The sequence below is a fragment of the Amblyomma maculatum genome, chromosome 1, assembly GCF_055883805.1.
Source record: "Amblyomma maculatum isolate TAMU_Amacu chromosome 1, ASM5588380v1, whole genome shotgun sequence".
Classification (NCBI taxonomy): domain Eukaryota; kingdom Metazoa; phylum Arthropoda; class Arachnida; order Ixodida; family Ixodidae; genus Amblyomma; species Amblyomma maculatum.
Genome location: NC_139344.1, coordinates 283,066,415 through 283,090,166, shown reverse-complemented (window position 1 = coordinate 283,090,166; position 23,752 = coordinate 283,066,415). Strand labels below are relative to the sequence as shown.

The following is a 23,752-nucleotide window of genomic DNA, read 5'->3' as shown; positions in this document are numbered from 1 at the left end:
GTTCCACGTCCGCCGCCTTGGCTGAGGGTGGCGCTGGTGAACACTCTCAAGGTTCGTATACAGACAACATAAATACCCAAGAAAGTAGCAGGGGGGACAGCGGCCGATGTAGCTCAGTTGGAAGAGCACCGGACGCGTTATTCGGAGGTCGTGGGTTCGGTTCCCACCATCGGCACGTTGTTTTTTCTTCTACTTTGTGTTTAATTATCTTTCCCCTAAACAGATTACATTACTAATCTCTGTGATTATCCAAGTAAACATTAAAAAAAAAAAGACATAAAGTACCATCCCCAATGCTTTCCTTGGCCTCGCCGACTGTTGGCTTCTTTCCTTCATGTATTATAACGAGCACCCTCAATTCCCCTTAATTGATCGGCTTGTAGCTTACGGGGGTCTCGGTTCTGGCAGTCTTGAAGCCATAGTAGCGTAAGAAGGTTCTAGCACAGTTTTCGCCCTCGCTCTTGATCACGTTCTACGTGACGCCTGGCGGTAACAAAGGACGTTCCACGTCCGCCGCCTTGGCTGAGGGTGGCGCTGGGGAACACTCTCAAGGTTCGTATACAGACAACATAAATACCCAAGAAAGTAGCAGGGGGGACAGCGGCCGATGTAGCTCAGTTGGAAGAGCACCGGACGCGTTATTCGGAGGTCGTGGGTTCGGTTCCCACCATCGGCACGTTGTTTTTTCTTCTACTTTGTGTTTAATTATCTTTCCCCTAAACAGATTACATTACTAATCTCTGTGATTATCCAAGTAAACATTAAAAAAAAGACATAAAGTACCATCCCCAATGCTTTCCTTGGCCTCGCCGACTGTTGGCTTCTTTCCTTCATATATATATATATATATATATATATATATATATATATATATATATATATATATATATATATATATATATATACAGACAATTGAAAGGGAAATGAGGGACTCGTGATATATATATATATATATATATATATATATATATATATAGGCTGGCGCTCTGCCAGTCGTGACAGCTGGCAACTTAAGTATTGGCCTCAGCGAGAAGTGGTTACCTGAATCTTGTCCAGCTGTCTTTTCAGGGTCCGGGCGAACACCTTTTGCGCTGACCACGTGACCAAGGAAGCTAAGTTCCTCAAAGCCGAAGTGATATTTCTCCGGTTTGATTGTCAGGTTGGCGTCTCGGAGAGCTTTTAATACAAGGCGTAACCTTTCTAGGTGTTGGTCGAAGGTGGTCGAAAATATGACGACATCGTCCAGGTAAACCAAACACGACTGCCACTTCAAACCGGACAGAACGGTGTCCATCATGCGTTGGAACGTGGCCGCTGCAGAACATCGGCCTACCGGTAGCACCTTAAACTCATACAAGCCATCGGGTGTCACGAAAGCCGTCTTCTCCCGGTCTCTCTCATCCACTTCCAGTACCCACGTTTTAGGTCCGGCGACGAGAAGTATCGGGCATCTCGCAGTCGATCGAGTGCGTCGTCTATGCGGGGAAGTGGGTAAACGTCCTTTTTAGTGACGAGATTAAATTTTCTGTAATCGACACAGAACCGCAGAGTGTTGTCCTTCTTTCTGACGAGAACAACCGGCGAAGCCCACGGGCTTGTAGACGGCTGAATGACATCGTCGGAAAGCATTTCGGTGACCTGTCTCTGAATCGCTGCTCGTTCCGTTGGAGAAACGCGGTATGGGCGTTGGCATACGGGGCGCGTGGTCTCGTCTGTTATACGGTGCTTGGCGACCGGAGTTCGGCCCACTTTGGAAGACGTTGCGAAGCAGTCTGCAAAATCTGCCAAGACAGCCGAAAGCAGATCCTTCTGAGCCGGCGATAACTCGGTGTTTATTTCGACAGGTGGCAGAACGTGGCGAGGTCCAGTGTCGTCTTGAAGGGCTTCTTCCACGGTGCACAAATGTGGACATTCCGCGACGTTTTGGAGGAGGGAGATCACCGTGCCTTTGACGAGGTGCTGAAATTCGTTCGAAAAGTTGGTGAGCAGTGCAGCCATCCCGTAGGTGGACGAGACCTCGGGCAACAATGAGACCCCTCTCAAGCAGCAGCGGGATATGACCCTCCGCCCTGCCCTCAAAGTCATGAAATAGGTCATTCTGCACGCACATTACGACACTGCACCTTGGTGCCACCGTGACATCATCCTCCACAATACGCAGAGCATGGCTACAGGGATCGCGGGTGTCTAAGCGTGCCACTGCCCGTTTGGTCGAGAATGTGACTCGTGCCTCGTGTAGGTCGATCACAGCACCGTTTGCCTGCAGAAAGTCGAGCCCCAGAATCAAATCTCTCGAACATTCGCGCAAGACAACGAATTCCCCGACGTAGACGAAACCGCGGATGCCAATTCGGGCTGTGCACCTTCTGGCCGGGCTAATGAGGTGACCTCCAGCCGTGCGAATGCTAGGGCCCAACCATGGCGTCACAACTTTGCTCAATTCCTGGGCGAGGGCATGGCTCATGACTGAATAGTCTGCACCGGTGTCAAGTAAAGCGATCGTGTCAGTTCCGTCAAGTGTCACGCACAAATCAGAAGTAGCGCGTCGGATGCTGTCGCTACCCCTGTGAGAAATCAGCGTATCGGTGTATCGGCGGCGGAGGATCTTCAATTTTTCCGACACCAGCGACCCTGCCTCCGGAGACCGCTGGAATTAGTTTTCCCGGTGTGGACTGGGAGAACGCCGCTCAGTATTGCTGGCATCTCTGAGAGGACTTGGGGAACAGTACCGCAGCGGAGATGACGATCCTGAGTCATAGCGCCTGTATCTCCCAGGCCTCTGACGGGCCGACAGATGAGCTTCAATTTCGAGCGGCCGTTCACCGTTCCGTGGACAGGGCGCATCGGGTTCGAAGCCGCGAAGTCCCACTCGGCGATACGGGCATGCACGGTAAAGGTGACCGGCCTCCCTGCAGTGGTAGCAGATTGGCCAGCGGTCCCGCGTACGCCACACGTCCGACTTGCGAGGGCGTGGAACAGGCACCACAGCTTGAGCCGATGCGTCATACGGACTGATCTGGCTAACCACCGGTGTCGGGTCAATAGGACCACAGGCAGCTGCTTGACGTGCAACGAACGCGTACGTTCGTTTGTCGTCGACCCGTGGAGGCATGGTAGCGACAGGATCGTAGGCAGCTGCCTGACGAACAACGGATGTGTGCGTGGGCATTTCATCGACGCGCTGGTACGTTGGTGACCGGGAATTCACGAGCAGCCTGGCGTACTTCATCTCTGACGACTTCGGTCAGTGATGTCACTGGCGCACTCTGAGACAGACGGAAACGTTGGAGTTCCTCTCGAACAACCGACCGAATGAGGTCACGTAAGGCGTCCGCACCGCCTGCATGGCACGACGAAAAAACATATGGGGCCAGGCTGCTGACATCTCGGTTGTACTGGCGGGCCCGTTGTTGGAGCGTCGTTTCCATGGTCGTGGCCTCCGCGAGGAATTCAGCAACGGTACGCGGTGGACTGCGAACGAGGCCCGCAAACAGCTCCTGCTTAACTCCACGCATGAGGTGGCGAAGCTTCTTCTCCTCTTTCATATTGGGGTCTGCGCGCTGGAAAAGACGGGTCATGTCTTCACAGAACATGCGCACACTTTCATTTGGCCGCTGGTTTCTGGACTGAAGTGCAGCTTCAGCTTTATCGTGGCGGTCGGCGTTGGGGAAGGTTTTCAGAAGTTCACGGCAAAATGCTTGCCAGGTGGTAAGGGCGCCCTCGTGGTTTTCGAACCACGTACGCGCAGACTCTTCTAAGGCGAAGTAAACATTATTGAGCTTTCGCTCGTCACTCCAGCCGTTGTACCAAGCCACTCGCTCGAAAGTCGCCAGCCAATCCTCAGCGTCTTCGAAGACGTCGCCATGAAAAGATGGTGGTGTTCGCGGCGGGTGGCAAAGGATCGGATCTGAGAGCCTGGGATCAGTGGCCATGTCGAGGTGTCTCGAGAGTTGCGGCTGCGTGGTCGCGGAGGCGGCGACTCAGTAGCTGGTGGACCGGAGTCAGATCCGTCGTGAAGCGTGTAAACGTGAGAAAGCAAACCCAGCACCTTCACCAGACTGTAACGGGTATTGCGCCAAACGTCCAGGCAATGCCATGACCTAGAAGACTGCCGAAGTCCGAGAGTGGTCCGAGCAGCGGTCTGAGCGCGGTTCCAGGCAACCAACTTCGTCGTCTACGCCAACCAGCAACAACTTAATCGTCTACGCCAACTAGCCACTGATTGTCTCCGCTTCGTCGTCGACTATAGCTTCTATCAATATATATATATATATATATATATATAGCTGGATTCAACGCAAAACAGGCCTTCTGCATTACCCGGCCTTCCCTCGCCAAGTGCCTTCACCTTTCACTGCAGCCTTACCTATTGAGCCTATGGAACCACCATGCTTGACACCTTCTGGAGCTGCGTCACCTACAACGGGCCCTTCCAACCTGGAGATGGAAGCGATTGAGGCCCAGCCCCCACGTAAACGACTGTGAGGTAAAGTTACTTCAAGCCATGTTTCGGAGCCACTCAGTCCTTCTCCACGTCGTCGAACGTCTAGTTCTACTCTGCCTCGTTCCCTCCAGCCATCTAGTGCTCCTTTTGCCGCCATTCGTGCCCCTCCAGTTCCCGCGCTTCAGCGCAAGCCCTGCTGAGATGTCCAAGTTGTCTACACAGAACTGACTAGGTCCTAAGCACTTTTCTGGTACGACCCTTCCTGCTGGCCTTAATATCAATTTTTTTGTGTTCGTAAAATAGTTGAGAACAGAGTCCGCTCTGATTTGCATGTGTCCACTTTAAAGACGTACCGATCTGCATCCACTGCTCCTAAAGTTCTCTCCATTTTTAAAAAGCCTGCCGTAGACCTTTCCGCTCTCAACCGTACAAAATGGGATAATACTTTGAAGAAAGCCTCCTTAGAACTTACAAGTATAGTCGCTTGCCTCTTTGAGAATTCAGCTAAATCACTGTTAAATACTGAAAACCAGCTACTCTCTCCATCGAGATTGTCAGATTAAGAAATCGCGTTGTTGAACTCATACCGTTTAAAGAAAGAGGCTGAAATCGGCGTGGTAAAGGCAAAAAAGGTTCTTCGTGACGATGTGCCTACGTCTCAGTCCTCACGACCTTTGGCAGTAGATGAAACAACGTTAACAATGCCAAATAAAGCAGCGAATTTCTTTAACATAATCAATCTTTCTAGCTATAGCTTATCCAGCGAGGAAATAAGTGCTTTATCACGTGGGTTGAATTTTTGTCCCAGCACCAGTGGTTCAACCACTGGTGCTGGGTTGAAATTCGTCAAGTTGACGAATTTCAACTTTTGAAAGGCTTGAGTAATATCGGCAGAAATCTGCGACTACGCGAATACTTTTATCATCGACCTGCTTCGAACAACCTGATCTGCCGTTCATGGTCAACAAAATGGTGGAAATCTCCACGCCAACGCGACAGATGCCTTGATCTTTACATAACGGCAGTTCATAACGACATCCTTGATGCCAATATCAGGCAGCGTTGGTTTAAGCACAATATTGCAGCTAAAGAACGCAACGCGGTTAGGAAATTGGCTAACAACAGCGACATAGTCATCAAGCCCGCCGACAAAGGTGGTGCGATCGTCGTCATGAACACGATTGACTACATTGCGGAGGCTCGCAGGCAGTTGGCCGATTCCATGTTCTATAAGAAAGTGGTAAATTATTACACTGAACAGTTCTATTCTATAATCAAAGAAAGCATTCACAACCTGTGCAAAGAAAATAGAATCACTAATAACGACAAGCACTCCATTCTTCCATTAATCCCGATTCCAGGCAGATTTTATCTGTTGTCGAAGGTGCACAAGCTTGGCGTCCCTGGACGACCAATTGTCTCAGGCATACGAACAGTAACAGAGAATCGTTCTCGTTCTGTCGATTCCCTGATCGGCCATATTCCTTCGACTTTTTCCTCTTACATAAAAAACAGCAACCACTTTTTGCGCGACATTGAGGATCTTCACATCTCTTGTGGCTCTTTCCTCGTTACTTTAGACGTGTTTCGCTATACACAAACATACCCCACGAAGATGGTATTCAATCCGTACAGCATATCTATGAATCATCATGCGCTAACGATCGTGTCGATACCGTAAGCCTTGCTGCTTTACTGAAATTATTTCTTGAGCTGAACAATTTTGAATTTAATAACGACCGTTCCGTTCAAATTAGCGGTACGTCGATTGGCACAAAAATTGGGCCTAACTATACGAACATCAGCGGTGGCGTAGCAGTAGAACATCCAGCGGTGGCGTAGCGGTGCAGCGGTGGCGTAGCGGTAGAACATCCGCCTCGCATGCAAGAGGACCGGGGTTCAAATCCCGGTGCCGCGCAATTCTCCACCGGATGAAAAAAAAAAAGAAATCCGCGTGTCGATGGAATTGCATAAACAGATTTGGGGTGCGACCTGATGCCGGTGAACACTTCCGGCAACGCACTCCCTCACCAGAACAGGAGTTGGCCACCCTGGTGCAGTAATTGGCCACAACCTTCTATGATAAGCTCCATAAAACCCCGGCCCTCAGTCACCAGCCGCTGCGGAACAACTTACCACGGCGGCGGTCAGACCTGTGACGCAGCAGGGGTTGCTAAGAAAGCCTGGCTCCGCTGGACAGGCCGCCATTGGAAACTGACCCTGGCAACGTTTAATGCTAGATCCCTAGCTAGTGAAGCTAGTTTAGCAGTGCTGTTAGAGGAACTAGAGGGCATGAAATGGGATGTCATAGGGTTTAGTGAGGTTAGGAGGCCGAATGAGGCATATACTGTACTGAAGGATGGGCATGTACTGTGTTATCGAGGTTTACCAGAGAGGCGACAACTAGGAGTAGGTTTCCTTGTCAATAAGTATATAGCGGGTAATATCGATGGATTCTATAGTATTAATGAGAGGGCTGCAGGCATCGTAATTAGGCTTAATAAGCGGTATAAACTGAAGGTTGTACAGGCCTATGCACCTACATGTAGTTATGATGACCAGGCAGTTGAAAGCTTCTATGAAGATGTACAATCGGCAGTCCAAAAAGTAAAGACGCAGTATACTGTACTAATGGGTGACTTCAATGCCAAGGTAGGGAAAAAACAGGCAGGAGACAAGGCAGTAGGTCCCTTACAAAAATGAGTTTTGAAACTCTATTGTTGGACTATTGACCGCCTTTTGAATTTACTGAATTTCGATAGACATTCAACCCCAGCTGAATGCAATCTTTACAGGGCCAACAGAATTTTCATTGTGTTCTACCCAATAGACTTTTTGTGCAATTTTTTCTATGTGCTTTTTGTTGTCAGTTTTCAAATTTCACGAACAATTAGCGTGTACTGTTCATGCTGACCCATGTTTTTAAGTAGTTTTAGGCACAAATGATAAGAGCATGATGTGACAATTTCGTTATGAATTTTTGGTCTCACTTGTAATCAACTATTGGCCACATTCTGCAAAGGGAAATATAAGAGCAGCATGCAGTTGCGTGCTCGTTCATGTTATATAAAAGCACATATTAACGGTGCACACTTAGTTCAAGCTTCGCAACACAGTGAAAATATGCCCTAAAAACTTCATGATGGCAAAGCCTCCACTAATAATGCAAATACATCGTTGAATGTCAATCAGAATCCGTAATGGATCAGCTTCTGTATGTCGCAGAAGGTAACTTTAGTGGTAGGACATATTTTATATTTATCATAAAACAAGTTCAGTGAGTCATCATCCTAACAAACAGTGATCCTAGATTGAACCTACCATGTAGGGCAGGACAGAGCTTTTTTAAACCAGTTCCAAAGTTCACTATATATATGCTTCAGGGTCTGACATTCTGCCCAAGCATAGGTATTTTTGCCCGTAGCTTTTTGCCGCAAAATGAGGTGCAGTCTGTATTGGAATCCTCCACCGCTGTATGTCTTTGGAGAATTTTACTGTTATTTTTTTTCTTTTCCTTCCTTTTTTAGTGGACACCATGCTAAAATGAAGTCACTTTAAACATTGAGGGGTTCTAATAATCACGGATTGATCCCACGCATACTTTAGAGTTAACACGCATAGCAAAAACATTCGCGTATGAAAAAAAAAAGAAGAAAAAAACAAGATTGCATGCGTCTTCTAACGGCGACTCTTCTTTTCAAAGAAGCATTCGGCCGCCGCCTTGCTTCTGTCCGCATCCCACTTCCCCCGTGCCCCGCGAACGGCGCCAGCATGTCCGGAGAGGTCGAGGGTCGCTTCCTGTCGGCTGGGGGGAAAAAAGGGGGAGGGAGGAGGGGTTGCTCCCGCTTGGTTTCCGCTCTCTGCCTTCACCGTGGTTTGTTTTCACGGAGATGACCTTGGCTTCAGCAGTCGCGCAGCGGGGGTGGCAGCTTTTCACCGAAGCTGTTCTTCTGCGCCCCGTTTTCTTTGCACGCAGACGCGGGTACGCTGAGTGAGGCGATGTGCCAGTTCAGTTGGCGTTTTCCCGCCACCGTGGTCGCATCTTGCACTGTGAACGAAGCACCGTATGTAGGTTTTTCGCTGGTGATTATCACGAAGATCGTTTTGTTCAAATTGGAGCGCGAACGTACGAATTTAAATCTTCGGAGGACTCCGCTCTTGGGCGGCAGCTTCTGCGCAAGGAGGACGTGTTTAAGAAGTTCAACAGTCGCAGGCGTTTTGGATTCTAGGCGAAAAGCCGGCGCGGGCGGAGGGAGCGTCTGCACTTTGGTGAGTGTTTTACTTTTTCCTATTCGTGTTTGTGCCAGTCTTGTGCAGTGTGTGCTACAAGGTGAAGCCCGCATGTAAATATTTCTAGCAGACAAACCAGCCTCGTCGGAAAAAAACAGGAGGGGGAGAGAGAGAGAGAGAGAACGAGGCTTGTCTCTACGCGGACGCTGGGGCCGATGGAACGCCAGCTGGAATGGCGACATTTTCTTTCTTTTTTTTTAACCGGTGACCGTTTTTGACGGATTGTTCGGCACAGTGCTGTACTCTTTCGATACGCTACTCGCGCTGAGATGGACACATTATCGAGATAATAATATGCCTCTGTCACACATTGTGGATTATTGAATCTGTGCAGCTCCGCCATTTTTGCAGTGTTTGTTTTTGTTTCCACTCATTTTAGTGCCTATAGTTGGTAATTTTGCTTCAAGTTTTCTGGGTAGTAATGCTTGTGTCCCGCGCTTTGCTATTTATATTCACAATGGGATCTTTGACGGCAGCATATATTGTTTATCAGGGAGAAATGAACGATGTGGTAGTGCTGCCGAGCTGTGGAGGCGGCGGTCGATGCCGTCTAAGCAGTGAAAGACAGTGACAACTCATTTTAGACAAGAAATTTCTTGAGCTATGACGTGGAGCAGCGCACAAATGCCTTTGCTCTATTTTTAGGTTAGTATATACCGCAACTTAATTATGATTTATATTGTTTATTTCAGCATCACATGCGAGGAGTTCCCGGACGTATCAGCGTTTTACGCAAAGAACAGCCTGGCGTCATACCTTGCACATGAATTGAAATAAAGCAAATAAACAACCCAGCTCATGTTATGGGTTCACCAAAGATGCATATTTTTTCTTTCTCATTAACGCGCATTTTTTATTCTGTGTTCCCTTTCCGCTGCGGATTAACAGAAAATGCTGCGTGATCAACGGTTAGCCAGGAGCAGGCACGAGGTGGTTTACATTAATGCAAAAGTAGCACAGCACATATGCTTGCTGCGGTCAGTCAACACATTCTATGTTCTGCTCGACCAATCAACAATTTAGTCAGTTTAGTGTAGGTTAATGAGTGAGTAAGTATAATGGGGCTTAAAAGATCAAGATCTGTTTTGTTCTTTTATGCCTCACTATGCTTATCATTAACCAGCACTGATCAGACAGGATTGTTGATTGGTCGGGCAGAACATAGAATGTGGTGACTTATCGCAGCTAGGAGATGTACTGTACTACTTTTGCATTAATGAAAATCACCCCGTGTCTGCTCCTGGCAAACCGATGGTCGTGTACTATTTTCTGTTGTTCAGGAGTGGAAAGGTAGCAGAAAATCAAAAAGCGTCACTTGCAGAGTTTCTGAAGCATTTGAGCCTGAAATCAACAGAATTTCAGTTGCGCGAATTCCAAAAGCGCTCTTAAGAAACACATGGGCCACTATTTCATAAGCGCTCAACAAGAGGTCAATACTGCATCATCCAAGATGTTGTTGATTATCGACAGACTTTCAACAGCGTGTATTGACACAACGCTTTCGAATTTCTATAGAAACCCTACATGCATTTTTGTAAGGGTGACTATGGCATTGGTTCTAGGAATAGCAGGGGGGAGTTACTAGTTGAGTTTGCAAAGCGCAATAACTTACGAATCATGAATACCTTCTTCAGCAAACGGAAGAACCGGAAATGGACATGGAAAAGTCCTAACGGAGAGACTAAAAATGAAATCGACTTCATAATGTGTTCAACCCCCGCTAATGTGCAGGATGTAGAGGTAATCGGGAAAGTGCGATGCAGTGACCACAGGATGGTGAGGTCCCGAATTAGCCTAAATCTGAAGGAAGAACGCAACAGATTAGTAAGAAAGAAACCCATCAACGAATTAGCAGTGAGGGGGAGGGCAGAAGAGTTCATGATCTCGCTACTGAATAGGTATTCAGCTCTAACTGAGGATGGCGACATTACCCTAGAGGCAAGGAACAATAATTTCAGAGATATCATTACTGAGTGCGCGGTAGAAGTAGGCGGTAGGATAGTTAGAGAGGATACCGGTAAGGTGTCTAAGGAGACGAAAGATTTGATTAAGAAACGCCAGAGTATGAGAGCTTCCAATCCAACAGACCAGATCGAATTGGCCGAGATATCAAAGCTAATCAATAAGCGCAAGGTGGCCGATATAAGGAAGTATATGCTGTAAAGAACGGGGGAAGCCTTAAAGCGGTAAATAAGAAATTGGGCATAGGCAAAAACCAGATGTATGCGATAAGGGACAAGGCGGGCAACGTCATCACCAATATGGACAAGATAGTCAAAGTAGCCGAGGAGTTCTATACAGATCTCTACAGTAGCCAAAGTAGTCAGGACCGTAATGAGATTGGCGGTAGGGAAAAACAGTCAGACGTTCCACCAGTGACGAAGGACGAGGTCAAGAAAGCACTAGAAACTATGAAAAGGGGGAAATCAGCTGGAGAGGATCAGATAACTACAGATTTGCTGAAGGACGGGGGGGATATCGTGCTAGAAAAACTGGCCACCCTGTATACGCAGTGCCTGGTGTCATCGACGGTACCGGAACCATGGAAGAATGCGAACATTATCCTCATTCACAAGAAAGGGGACTCTAAGGACCTTAAAAATTACAGACCAATCAGCTTACTGTCTGTTACGTATAAGGTATTTACTAAGGTAATCGCTGATAGAATCAGGACAACCTTAGACTGCAATCAAGCAAAGGATCAAGCAGGGTTTCGGAAACGGTACTCTACTGTCGATCATATCCATACCATCAATCAGGTGATAGAAAAATGCTCGGAATATAACCAGACCTTATAGATAGCATTCATTGATTACGAAAAAGCATTTGACTCAGTTGATACCTCGGCGGTGATGCAGGCATTGCGAAATCAGGGGGTAGACAAGCCGTACGTGAAAGTGCTGGAAGATATACCGGGTGTCCCAGCTAACTTGAACCAAGGGTTACAAAATAATATATTTGAGGTAGGTCAGTGAAACCAATTGCATACAACTGCCAGCCTGTTTGCGCACTACAGGCAATTTTTTGTTTTGCATTTACTTAATTAGCTAATTATGTTAATTTTTCTAATTTATTAAATATCGACTTTAGACCAAACATGTGAATTGGAAAGTTGTAGAACACCTTCAGAAACCCCCATTCCATTAACTGCGATAAAGAAAATCTCACGTGTATCTTTTTTTCCGGGCTCAGAAGAAAGCCCGCGAAATACAAAAAATGCCACGTGACTAGCGCATTTGTGCGCCGCGATTGTGGTGCTCTCAGTCGTGGTTTGAGCGAACGACATAAGCTGCGGCCGTGACCCGATGGTCCCGTTGCAGCGGCAGGCAGAAATGTTGGCGATGGCTCGAGCGAGCTCGAGCTCGCCCGTCGGCACCGCGATTTTGGCCAGGCCTGCGCACCGCAGCAGCCTACATCACGACAGGGGGATGGCGATAAAGAACCGGCAAATGAAGGTGCAGCGCTAATTTTAGTCGAGTCACATGATGTCATCTCGCCCCTTTACCCAAGCCTTTATGCGCAGATTCAGTGGCTGATACCTTATCGCTCATTCATCTGTCGTGTCGTTTGCTAATGGGAGAGAAGGAGGCCTTGTTAGATTCTCGGTGGTGTCGGCTCGCCGCTCTCGCTGCTACTGCACCGTCACGTGGGCCGGCTGTCTGACGCGGGCGAAGAAGCCATCGCAGGCATATCGGCCTGCCGCTTTAACGGGGCCAAGAAGACACGGCCGCAGCTGATTTCGTTCGCTCAAACCACGACTGAGAGCACCACAATCGCGGCGCACAAATGCACTAGTCACGTGGTATTATTTGTATTTCGCGGGCTTTCTTCTGAGCCCGGAAAAAAAGATACACGTGAGACTTTTTTTATCGCAGTTAATGCAATGGGGGTTTCTGAAGGTGTTCTACAACTTTCCAATTCACATGTTTGGTCTAAAGTCGATATTTAATAAATTAGAAAAATTAACCTAATTAGCTAATTAAGTAATTGCAAAACAAAAAATTGCCTGTAGTGCGCAAGGAGGCTAGCAGTTGAATGCAATTGGTTTCACTGACTTACCTCAAATGTATTATTTTGTATCCCTTGGTTCAAGTTAGTTGGGACACCCGGTATATAGTGGCTGCACAGCAACCATAGTTCTGCATAAGGAAAGTAACAAAATTCCCATAAAGAAAAGTGTTAGGCAAGGAGACACAATCTCCCCAGTACTATTCACAGCTTGCTTAGAGGAGGTATTCAGAGACTTGGAATGGGAGCAGTTAGGGATAAGGGTAGATGGAGAATACCTCAGTAATCTGCGATTTGCTGATGACATTGCCTTGCTAAGCAACTCGGGGGAAGAACTGCAAATAATGATTGATGACCTAGACAGAAAAAGTAGAAAGGTAGGCTTGAAAATCAATATGCAGAAGACTAAGGTAATGTTCAACAGCCTCGGGAAGGAACAGCAGTTTACATTAGGTAGCGAAATACTGGAAGTAGTAGGCGAATATGTCTACTTAGGACAGGTAGTAACCGCAGATCCGGACCATGAAAAGGAAGTAACAAGAAGAATAAGATTGGGATGGAGCGCATTTGGCAAGCACTCGCAGATTATGACTAGCAGCTTACCGGTATCGCTCAAGAGGAAAGTATACAACAGTTGCATCTTGCCTGTACTCACTTATGGGGCTGAAACTTGGAGGGTAACCAAGAGAGTTCTACTTAAGTTGAGGACAACCCAGAGGGCTATGGAACGAAAAATGGTAGGGGTAACATTAAGAGATAGAAAGCGTGCAGAGTGGGTCAGAGAAATAACTCAAGTTGCCGACATTCTAGTGGAAATTAAGAAGAAGAAATGGACATGAGCAGGACATGTAGTGCGAAGAGAGGATAACCGATGGTCACTGAGAGTAACAAATTGGATTCCAAGGGAAGGAAAGCGTAGCAGGGGGCGGCAGAAAGTTAGGTGGGCGGATGAGATTAAGAAGTTCGCAGGGGTCAAGTGGATGCAGCTAGCACAGGACCGGGTTAAGTGGAGAAATATGGGAGAGGCCTTCGCCCTGCAGTGGGTATAATCAGGCTGATGATGATGATGATGATACGAACATCTTCATGGGCGTATTAGAAAACAAATTCTTGTCCGGTCACTCACTCAAGCCTTTTTATTATAAACGTGATATAGACGACATATTCCTCATATGGGAGCATGGTGAAGCTGAACTTCTCTCTGTAGTTGCTGCTTTTAATAACGTACACAGGTCGATATCGCTTTCGCACGCTTACTCAACTGATCGTATTAACTTTCTGGACGTGACTGTGCTCTTACAAGATGGCAAGCTAGTTACGACGCTCTACAGGAAACCCACAGATAGACACCGGTATCTTCATTTCCATAGCAGCCACGTAAAACATTGCAAGACGAGTATTCCTTACGGCCAATCACTGCGCTACAAACGAATCTGCTCCGATCAGTCTGATTTCAACCTTAACTGTTTGGCCCTGAAAGAGGCATTAATTGAACAAAAGTACCCCGCTTCACTAATTGACGATGCTTTTGAACGTGCGGATCAACTTGACCGAAGAGCACTCTTGGGCACATCACATCGCCCTAACTCAGTCCGGCAAACAAACTTGATACTGACGCATTCAGCTTATATTCCTAATATCAATGGCATCCTTCGTAAGCATCACAGCATCATCGGACACAGCGAACGACGAAGTGATATTCCCTGATCCACCCAGGGTAGTCTACAGGCGATCAAAAACTTTACGTGACATGTTGCCTTCTTCTAAACTTTCACACATCTCGGAAGGCTGCCGCCCGTGTAATAAGCCAAGGTGCAAAATCTGTGCACAGATGAGCAGCTCAGTAATAGCGACTAGCAACGCCTCCAAGTGTCAGATTAAAATAGATAGTACCTTCTGTTGCGATACTTGAAACGTAATCTATCTGTTGGAGTGCTCAGTGTGCAATAAACAATTAGGGCAAACCAAAACTTTCTTCCGTTTACGCTTCAACAACCATAAGGCTCATTGCACATCTCTCCCCAACCTTCCGCTTTCCAAACACGTCAGCATTCCCGGCCACTCATTCGACAAAGTAAGAGTAACCCTTTCGCAGTCAGGTTTTAAGACGCATCATGACAGAGAAACCCGTGGGTCATATCTAATATATAAACTTGATTCTATCTCCGCAGGTTTAAACGAAAGCCCGGGTGCGCTGTCCTTTTTGCCGCGCTGACTAATTGGCTTTTGACATGTGTGTTCGCATTTGCCATCTTTCGAATTTTTCTTTTGTACCTTTCATTATCATTACTGATTGTATCTAAACACCCAAGTGTGTTTCGTGCTTTGCTACGAATGATATTTTTTGATAGATTCTGGCTTTCATTATCATTTCTGATTGTATAAAAATAGCCAAGTGTGTTCTGTGCTCTGTTACTAGTCATTATTCTTGATAGATGCTGGCTTAAAAGCCGAAACGTCAGTATTAAAGTGTTTTACGCCGTGACCGTCTTCAGTTACTATATATATATATATATATATATATATATATATATATATATATATATATATATGTATGTCTTTTTGCGCTAGCTTCTATAGCAGCTCCTCAGGTGTTTAAAAAAAGGTGACTACAGTACTCCATATCTCTGTTTTCGGACATTATTTCTTTAGTAGAAAAGGGGGCATTTATAAGGCTTTTCTAGAGTCCTTTAGGACTTCCAGCTTTCTTTCTTATATACAGAAAACATATCATATTTCTCGCTAATTGTTTTGGGATACAAATTGCCTTAGTCGTTAAATTGCATCTGAACTAAGTTCCGCCATGAAATGTTATCATCCGCACAATTTTTGTTTTTCTTTTTCTGTCGGTGATAGCTCTTTAACGTTAATATGAAGGGATACGCTTTTGAAGAGTTTTCTGCGCGTTCTGGAGCTGCCGGAATTTGCTCTCACTGAACTAAAGCTCTGCATAGTCATTTCAGTCTCACAGCTGCCGTTTAAAATGCCGGTTAGCGGCAGCGTTTCCGACGAATATTGCTTAATACAATGACGTCGACTTCTGTTAAAGGGATTCTGTTTCAACGGGCAATTTGAAAGTAAAAGCTTGCCTTGAGAAACAAGGCGAGAACAGAGTGACCACTGTTGATACAGCACCAATAGGTCGCACAGACATTTCTAATGTGGGCTTACTCGCCTGTTAGTTTTCTCAAATTGTATCACTTCATCTGTTTGAAGTGGAAAAAAAAAATACATTCCTGGGACGCAGTTCTTTTCGGTGGAGATTGGGCTCAGTTCCACTGTTACGAAATTTCTCCGGTGTACGTACACAGTTCAGAAGAAAATCGGTTACCACACGAAAACGAAGCGCCGTGCGTTGTAAACTTGGTGTTTCAACGTTCTAGGATTCAACATCTGGCTCAGCGCAGATTGGCGAGCGCTTTTCCATTCCTGCGCAAGAGACTGGTTGCTCTCCAAACGCTCCGTGTGCAGGCCGATTCGTAGGTAACCTGGGTTACAAGCTATCGAGATCGATGTTCGGCGATATAAAGGAACTTATGTGCAGATTAGGGGTGAGGGGGAGGAGGAATGTTTTCTCACTTACAGGAAGGAAAGAAGCCAACAGTCTGCGAGGCCGGTGATAGCGTAGATTTTTTTTTTTTTTCTATTGACCTGAATTAGTGCTGCGGTCATTTCAGGGCGAGATATAGTTAAATACAAAGTAGAAAGAAAGACAGCGTGCGATGGGGTGCTTCTAACCCACGAACTCCGAATATCACGTCCGGTGCTCTTACCAACTGAGCTCCGTCGACGGCTGTCCAATCTTCCACTTTCTTGGGCATTCATCCATAGTAGCGGACGTAGAACGCCCTGTGTCACGCGGAACGTGATCGACATGGAAAGCGAAAGCAATGCGAGAACCCTATGGGCTACCTATATTTTAAAGACTGACAGAACAGAGACCCTCACAAGCTATTAAGCAAAAAATTGAAGGGGAAATGAGGTGCTCTTAAAATACACGACTTAAAGAAGCCGATAGTCGGTGAGGCCAAGCAGGATTTTTTTTTTTTTGCTATTGATCTTAATTTGTGCTTTAGACAATTCAGGGAGAAAATTAAATACAAAGGAGAATCAAGATAACGCGCCGATGTTAGGAACCAAACCCATGATCTTCGAACATCGCGTCTGGTGCTCTTGCCAACTGAGCTACATCGACGGCTGTCCAACCTTCTGCTTCCTTGGGTATTAACGAGCAGTCTTGAAGCCATAGGCGGCGCAAGCGGGTTCTCGCACAGCTTTCACCCTCCCTGTCGATCACATTAAACAAGACACTCGCGGAAACACAGGAAGTTCCACGTCCGCCGCTGTGGATAAGGGTGGCGCTGGTGAACCCTCTCAAGGTTCGGTTGCAGACAACGTTAATGCCCAATGAAGCATTAGGTTGGACAGCAGTCATATAGTTCAGTTGGTAAAAGCAGCGCGGAGTAATTTCGGAGGTCGTGGGTTCGGTTCTCACAATCGGCGCGTTGTTTCTTAAGCGAAAGCTTTACTGGGATAGCTGCGGCGCGTTTAGCGCACACTGCAGTTTGACCTTCAGCCAACATTCAGCCGCTTGCCTAGCGGCGCGCGGCATTCTCGCTGCCCACTACTTCGCACGTGTGGTGCACAGAGCGGGCGGCGCTCCATCCCTTTCTTCTTCTTCACACACCTGGGAAACTTCAGCGCCGTGAGTGACATGATCACTTAGCTATGCGCGTCACTGCGCATGCACAATGCTCTTCAGCTGCTGCGCCGCAGCGGGCGATATAAGCCGAGGGGCAGCCGCTCGCTTTTGAAGGCATACATACATACATATATATATATATATATATATATATATATATATATATATATATATATATATATATATATACGCTGTGAGTTGTGGTGGAGTCTGTAGTGCTACGCCATGGATTAGACAACAATGCTTTAGTCATCCTGCCGAAATCGGTCGCCGTTAAAAATCAGCACTCAGGAAAAATGATACTGAGATAGCTAAACGAGATATGGAAACTCCCGAAGAGCGAGAAGAGAGACTTGCAAAGCGGCGACGTAAGGCGGCGGAGAAGGTGGGACAAGAGCTACAAGGAAGAAAAGTATTCTGTCTCATCCACGACTACCACTGCTTTCGATTTGTATGACCTGTCTCAGCTGAGTTAAGCTGCTGCCAATTTTTTCTTCCATTTTGTATTTAATTATATTTCTCTCTGAAACGGCTGCAGCACTAATAAAGGTCAAAGCAAAAAAAAAAAAAAAAAAACAATCCCCTAAGCTTTCCTTGGCCTCGACGACTATTACCTCCTTTCCTTCGTGTATGTTAACGAGCCCCTCATTTCCTTTTCAATTTTCTGATTATTTTCTCATATACAAGATTTTTGAAAAGTGATCGACGGTGTGTTACGTAATATTAGGTTGCATTATATTATATTATATTATATTATATTATATTATATTATATTATATTATATTATATTATATTATATTATATTATATTATATTATATTATATTATACTATATTATATTATATTATATTATATTATATTATATTACTGCTGAGATCGATCAGCAGACTTTCTACTTTAAGTCACTGAAGGGTTTTTGTGATGTGCGTACACTACTTATTCGTGTTAAATGTTGTACACAACATGGGGCGGCGGTAGCCTTGAAGAGATGCTCAGCGAAGCAGTCGGTAGGCTCTTGTCGAAGCAGCGTATGTCTTTCTCTCTGACATTGCAGTGGTACGGACATCCTTGGAGGTGTCAGTGACAGACAGCGTGGCCAGCGTTGGGGGTGTGGCCATGCTGCGTTGCCTCGTGCCGCCTGCAGCACGGGAGTACGTCTCGCTCACCGCCTGGGTCTCTGACGACGATGTCACAGTGCTGCCTTCCACTGACGTCTGTAAGTCACCGCCTCCACTCGAGCACTAGGCGAAAACGAGGGCTTCTTGAAAATGAAGTTTGCCCACACTTTTGCCCTGACCAAGGTCTTGAAATGAAATCTCACGGACCCTTATTGACGGTCGTCTAAATGGTGAGCAGAAGAATTACTGCTCTCAGAAACATTCTGTTTTTCCCGTGAGAGCTATGTGGAGTTAAGTTTTTGTCACAGCATTTGTTGAAACCTCTCGACGCATTTTGTGATAATCACGTTGTCCTGCGGCCAAACCTTTACTTGCTTCACGGAACATTTACAGCGTATGCAATATCTATCGAGCATGTCGTTTCAAACTGCAGGGAAAGAATTTCGTAACAAGTTAGATTAACTATCGTCTTTGTAATGAACAACGAGCGTGTTCTATCCTTCAGCTCTGCCGTTTCCGGATCGCAAGCTGTGGTTGCCTCTCGACACACAGCATATCTCAGATTAGGGACAGCAACACATGTTTGGTGGTTTGGGCTAGTTGGAAGCAACTTCTTGAAAACATAGCGCAATATAGACAAGGACGACGCAAATGTAGACGGGACAGGGGCTAACTTGGAACTTTTCAGAAAAGTGAAATAGGAACAGCATTTCAAGTACCGAGTAGACACCATGTACCATATAACTACCAAGGCAACCCGTAATTAGGCCTACGGCCACCAAACCAAGGAGAGCATGAGGGAATGTTTCCTGATGCTTTCATAAGGAGCATTTCTATATGGAAAATTATTACTGTAACCATTTTGCTGCTTAAAATTTACTAATGAGAAAAGAGCATGTATGCCACAGCAAACCCCTTATTTCCCTACCCTTGTCTACTCACGGAAGGTAGCAAATGCGCCTATATGCTGTGCATAGAGTAATATATTTCGTTTTAATTTCCCCAGCACACTAACGCTGAAGAGTGTACGGGAAATTTTCAGTTTGTTTGCGTTCAAGCCACCAGTAGACGTGCAATTATAACGCGAAGTAATTTCGCAGACTTTCATCGCAGAGCTGTTTTCGTCGGAGTCCAAGCTTGCTAGTACATATATACATCACTGCAAAATCTGACACTGCGTTTACTGCCAACTCGAAGCTTTCTAAACAGGTGAAGTCGATGCCGCAGTCACAAAAACGTGTAACTTTCCTCAATAACAGCCAGTTCCGTTCTGTATAGAGTTCTTGTCTACGAGTGCCGCATGAGTGCATCACGGGACATTTCACACATGACCGAAAACTGATATTTATATGCCCAAATGATATTTGGGCCACCACAGTGCAAAGCGACGATCATGGTGATTTCGCCTCCGTCTAAGTGCGAACCCCGAGGCCGGAATTAGGCAGTGAACCTGTGCTGTCCACTAGAACGTAAAGCCCCCTTGGTGGGCATCGTGCGTAATGTAAGCTTTGATGCGACACCACCGTTAATCGCGTAATATCCCGTAACTGAAATTGAGATGGTTCAATATTCCTCCTAATAAAGAACATTCATTTTGTCTCATTTATTCAGACTTCCAACCCTGATAACGGGACATTAAAAAACGAGTTTTCCGAACTGGGAAAAAAACGGGAACAAGGAAATACTATAAAAATTGAAACCGACACTAAAATACATACAAGTAGTACTCGCCAAATATTCAGAATAGGTGGTGGTTTGTGGGGTTTAACGTCCCAAAGCGACTCAAGGCTATGAGAGACGCCGTAGTGAAGGACTCCGGATATTTAGACCACCTGGGGTTCTTAAACGTGCACTGACATCGTACAGCACACGGGCGCCTTGCTTTTCGCCTGCATCGAAAAGCGGCCTCCGAAGCCAGGATTCGATCGCGCACCCTTGGGAACAGTAGTGGAGCGCCCTAACCGCTGCACCACTCCGGCGGGGCACATTTAAAATAAAAATAGCCATATTGATTTATTGTCACCATGTGGTTTGCGAACAGAAACCGCAATGTGAGCCTATCACATAGGGATTTGAAATCGAGCGTTTGAAATTAAGCATGTTGAAGCAAGGAAGTTGGCGAATCAGAATGCTGGTACCTATTAATATTGTCACGGGTGAAAACAGAGCAGCAGCAACAGCCCGTTAGGCAGCCTGCGATTACCACTTCCCACTATGGGCCCCACCAGTTCCACAATACATGTGGTAATGTTGTTAATGACGAGTTTCGCACACATAAAAGACAAACACAGGAAGAGGATGATGGAGATGGAACGAGTGCAAACTATCAATTGCTTCATTCATATCAGTAGGTCCTTATATAGGCAGTGTGCGCACGTGCCTTAAAAAGGTGGGAAGGAGGACGGAGAAGGCAAATCAAGTCTGCGCACAAGTCCACAAGAGCCGCGCGGGATGTTCTTTTCCGCATCATACAGCATTACAGAAGTATCACTGATGCAATCGTGGCCTTTTATTTTGATGTGGTACGCTTCTAAAAGCTTACGGGCTACTTTGTCTTTGCTCCTGCCCAGAATATTATTGCTCCTGAGCCGTGGCGCGCAGCCTTTGCATGCAGTGCAGTGAGCGGGCAAGTTCACTCCATATCGAGACCAAATTGACCGAGCATGCTCTCGGGCACTTTCGTTCACGCAGCAGCCTTCCTGGCCAACATACGCACGTCCACACTTCAGCGGAATTCCATCAACCACATTCATGGCACACTTCACAAACGTTTCGGAATGCTTTATAGTGCCGCCGTTTCGTTTATCTCTGTCACCGCTGATCCTCGGGCATAACCCAGAAAACTTTCGTGGCACTGAAAAAAGCTCATTGACGCCATGCCTGTTTGCCACATTCTTGATGTTGTGGGGCACTTTGTGCAAATACGGTGCAACCGTAGCCCTCTTTCTAAGCATGCGTTCATTGCTCATGCTGCGTTGTCATTATTTTACCTTCTTGAGATCACCACGCAAGGGAAGCCGCTGAAAGAAGCCTGTTAACTTGATTATTGAAGCTGGTCTGCATTGCATGACTTTGTCAGATCAGATTCCAGGCTTCTTCGAGTGCGCAGAATCGTATGGAAGTAGCTCTTTCTGTCCTCGTGGAGCATAGTGCCAGCAGATATGAGCCAAACTGCTGGCTAATGTCCAAAAACTGCAACTAACAGTTAGTTGGAAGTTCGTGCGTAAAAGCCAAGCCCTTGCTGTGTTGTCTGAAAAGGCTTAAATGCTTTTCACAGAATCAGTAAGAGTCAAGGTTCTTTGTTTAGCTAAAACAATTAAAAAATCGTTGACATATCTAAAAGTCTTAAGTGCTAACTGGCTAGTAAAAGTAGCAGGGAGTGGTCAATAGTAGCTAAGAATATATTACACAGGGTCGGGGCGACACATGAGCCTATGCAAATGCCTTGTCGTTGAATGTTAAAGTGACTTTTAAAAGAAATGAAAGTCGCAAATAAAATTTCAGCAAATAAAATTTCAGCAATGAAATGAAGCTGTTTACTGGCACACCAGCTGAGTTTTGAAACTTTATTACACCATTTCTTTCAATATATGCCCTGACGACTACGAGCAGTTCACCATGAGGCACTGAATAAAACACATCTTCCACATCAACAGAAATAGCACCTTCAGTATGAGAACTGTTATCCAAGAAACGTAAAACATCACTAGAGTACTTTGTGGCGAAAGGATATTAAACCTGTAAAGCACTCAGGTGTTTCTGCAAATATTGTCTAATTAAGAACTGCCACATACCCTTCTCACTGACAATTGTTCTGAACGACACTGAGTCCTTGTGAGTTTTAGCTGTAAAGAAAACCAACAGTGCTTTCTTTTTACAATCAGTTATCGCATTTGCAAGCCTAGACAACTGAAGTCCCCTACAAAGTGCAGCAGTCCTGCTCTTGATTCTTGTGGCACTGCACTTAGCTTTATGCTTACAAAGTTCTTAGTGATCGCCTTGCCGGCCTTTTCGTTGAAATCTTCTTCTCGTAAGACAACAAATCCTCCTACCTTATCAGCCTGTTGCAACAGCAGATTGTTTTGCTTGAAGAAGGCGTCGACAATTTTGGTCGGTTCTTTCTTAGTATGCTTGGTGGAAGCCGCGTTAGCCCTTTTCGTTAACGCTTCTACCCCTTCCAGGAGGCACCTTTCACGATCCTCTTTGTCGACTTTGTTTGACACCCGCCGGTTAATAGCTAGCAGGTCGTGAGCAGATACCGAAGGCTCGTAACTGTACTTTGGTCCTTTGCCAAGTATACTCCTTCTGGTAAAGCAGCATCAGCCAGGACTACAAATCCTCTTGGCCTGTTGCTCTTAATCGTTGCTCTGGCAGAGTTGAGGGCTTCGTGAAGGCACTGAGCCGAACAAAATTCAGTCATCAGTGGAGGTAGATAAGAAAAACTTTTTGTTGGGCTAGTTGGTGGCATTGCTTTGTTGGCAATATGAACCGTGCTCTGTGGCGCTGAATACAACACTGGAATTAGGGTATGACGCTAGCAGTGTTCATCCTGGCATTTATTCTGCCGCTCAGCCTCGTCGTATCCATTATTAGAGGCCATTGTTAGGCATTTAACGTTTATATAATTAATTTGCCTTCTCTGTTCATACATTAGTACCCAAGTTTAAGATATTTGTTATCGTATTGAAAGACCCGTTTTAGAAACATTTTCGCATACACTAAGTTTAATGCTTTCGATTCTTGAAAATCTTCTCCAGATTGTTCATCTTATCCATAAATTCTGTAAGTTTGCATCGGACGATATGCACCTGACTTCCTGCTTTCAAGCTTGTGAATCCTTCCAAAAATATTAACCTTATGTGTAAGTTTTTCTTCAAGAATGTTTCCTTTAGCAAGACCTCTTCATACTTCCTCCTCTGTGATTCAGCGCTCGATTACGTTTTTGTGTTGTAAGAAAATTTCCAACTCATCGAGTTTTCTATAAGCTGTAATCATTTGCATGTGACAACTTTCAGCAAAAGTTTCTTGTTTTGCAACCTATCCTAAGCCGCGTCCAAAGTTTGTAGTTTTTGTTCTAAACGAGACGTTGGGCACTGCAGGTCCAGTATTTGTGCTTCGGAAGACATGTAATTTTGCTTATTTTCTATGTATTTAGAGAATTTCAGTCTCTGGTCCAAATTTTGTTAACAAA

At 45.8% G+C, this 23,752-nt stretch overlaps 1 protein-coding gene across 1 annotated transcript in view; it reads left to right on the top strand.

Annotated features, from left to right (window-relative positions):
* LOC146206707 (cell adhesion molecule Dscam1-like) overlaps positions 1 to 23,752 on the top strand; it is a 463,826-nt gene that overhangs the window by 147,572 nt on the left and 292,502 nt on the right. The window contains exon 3 of the mRNA XM_084575504.1: positions 18,498 to 18,659. Coding sequence (XP_084431630.1) covers positions 18,498 to 18,659 — 162 coding nt within the window. The remainder of the gene's footprint in view (positions 1 to 18,497; positions 18,660 to 23,752) is intronic.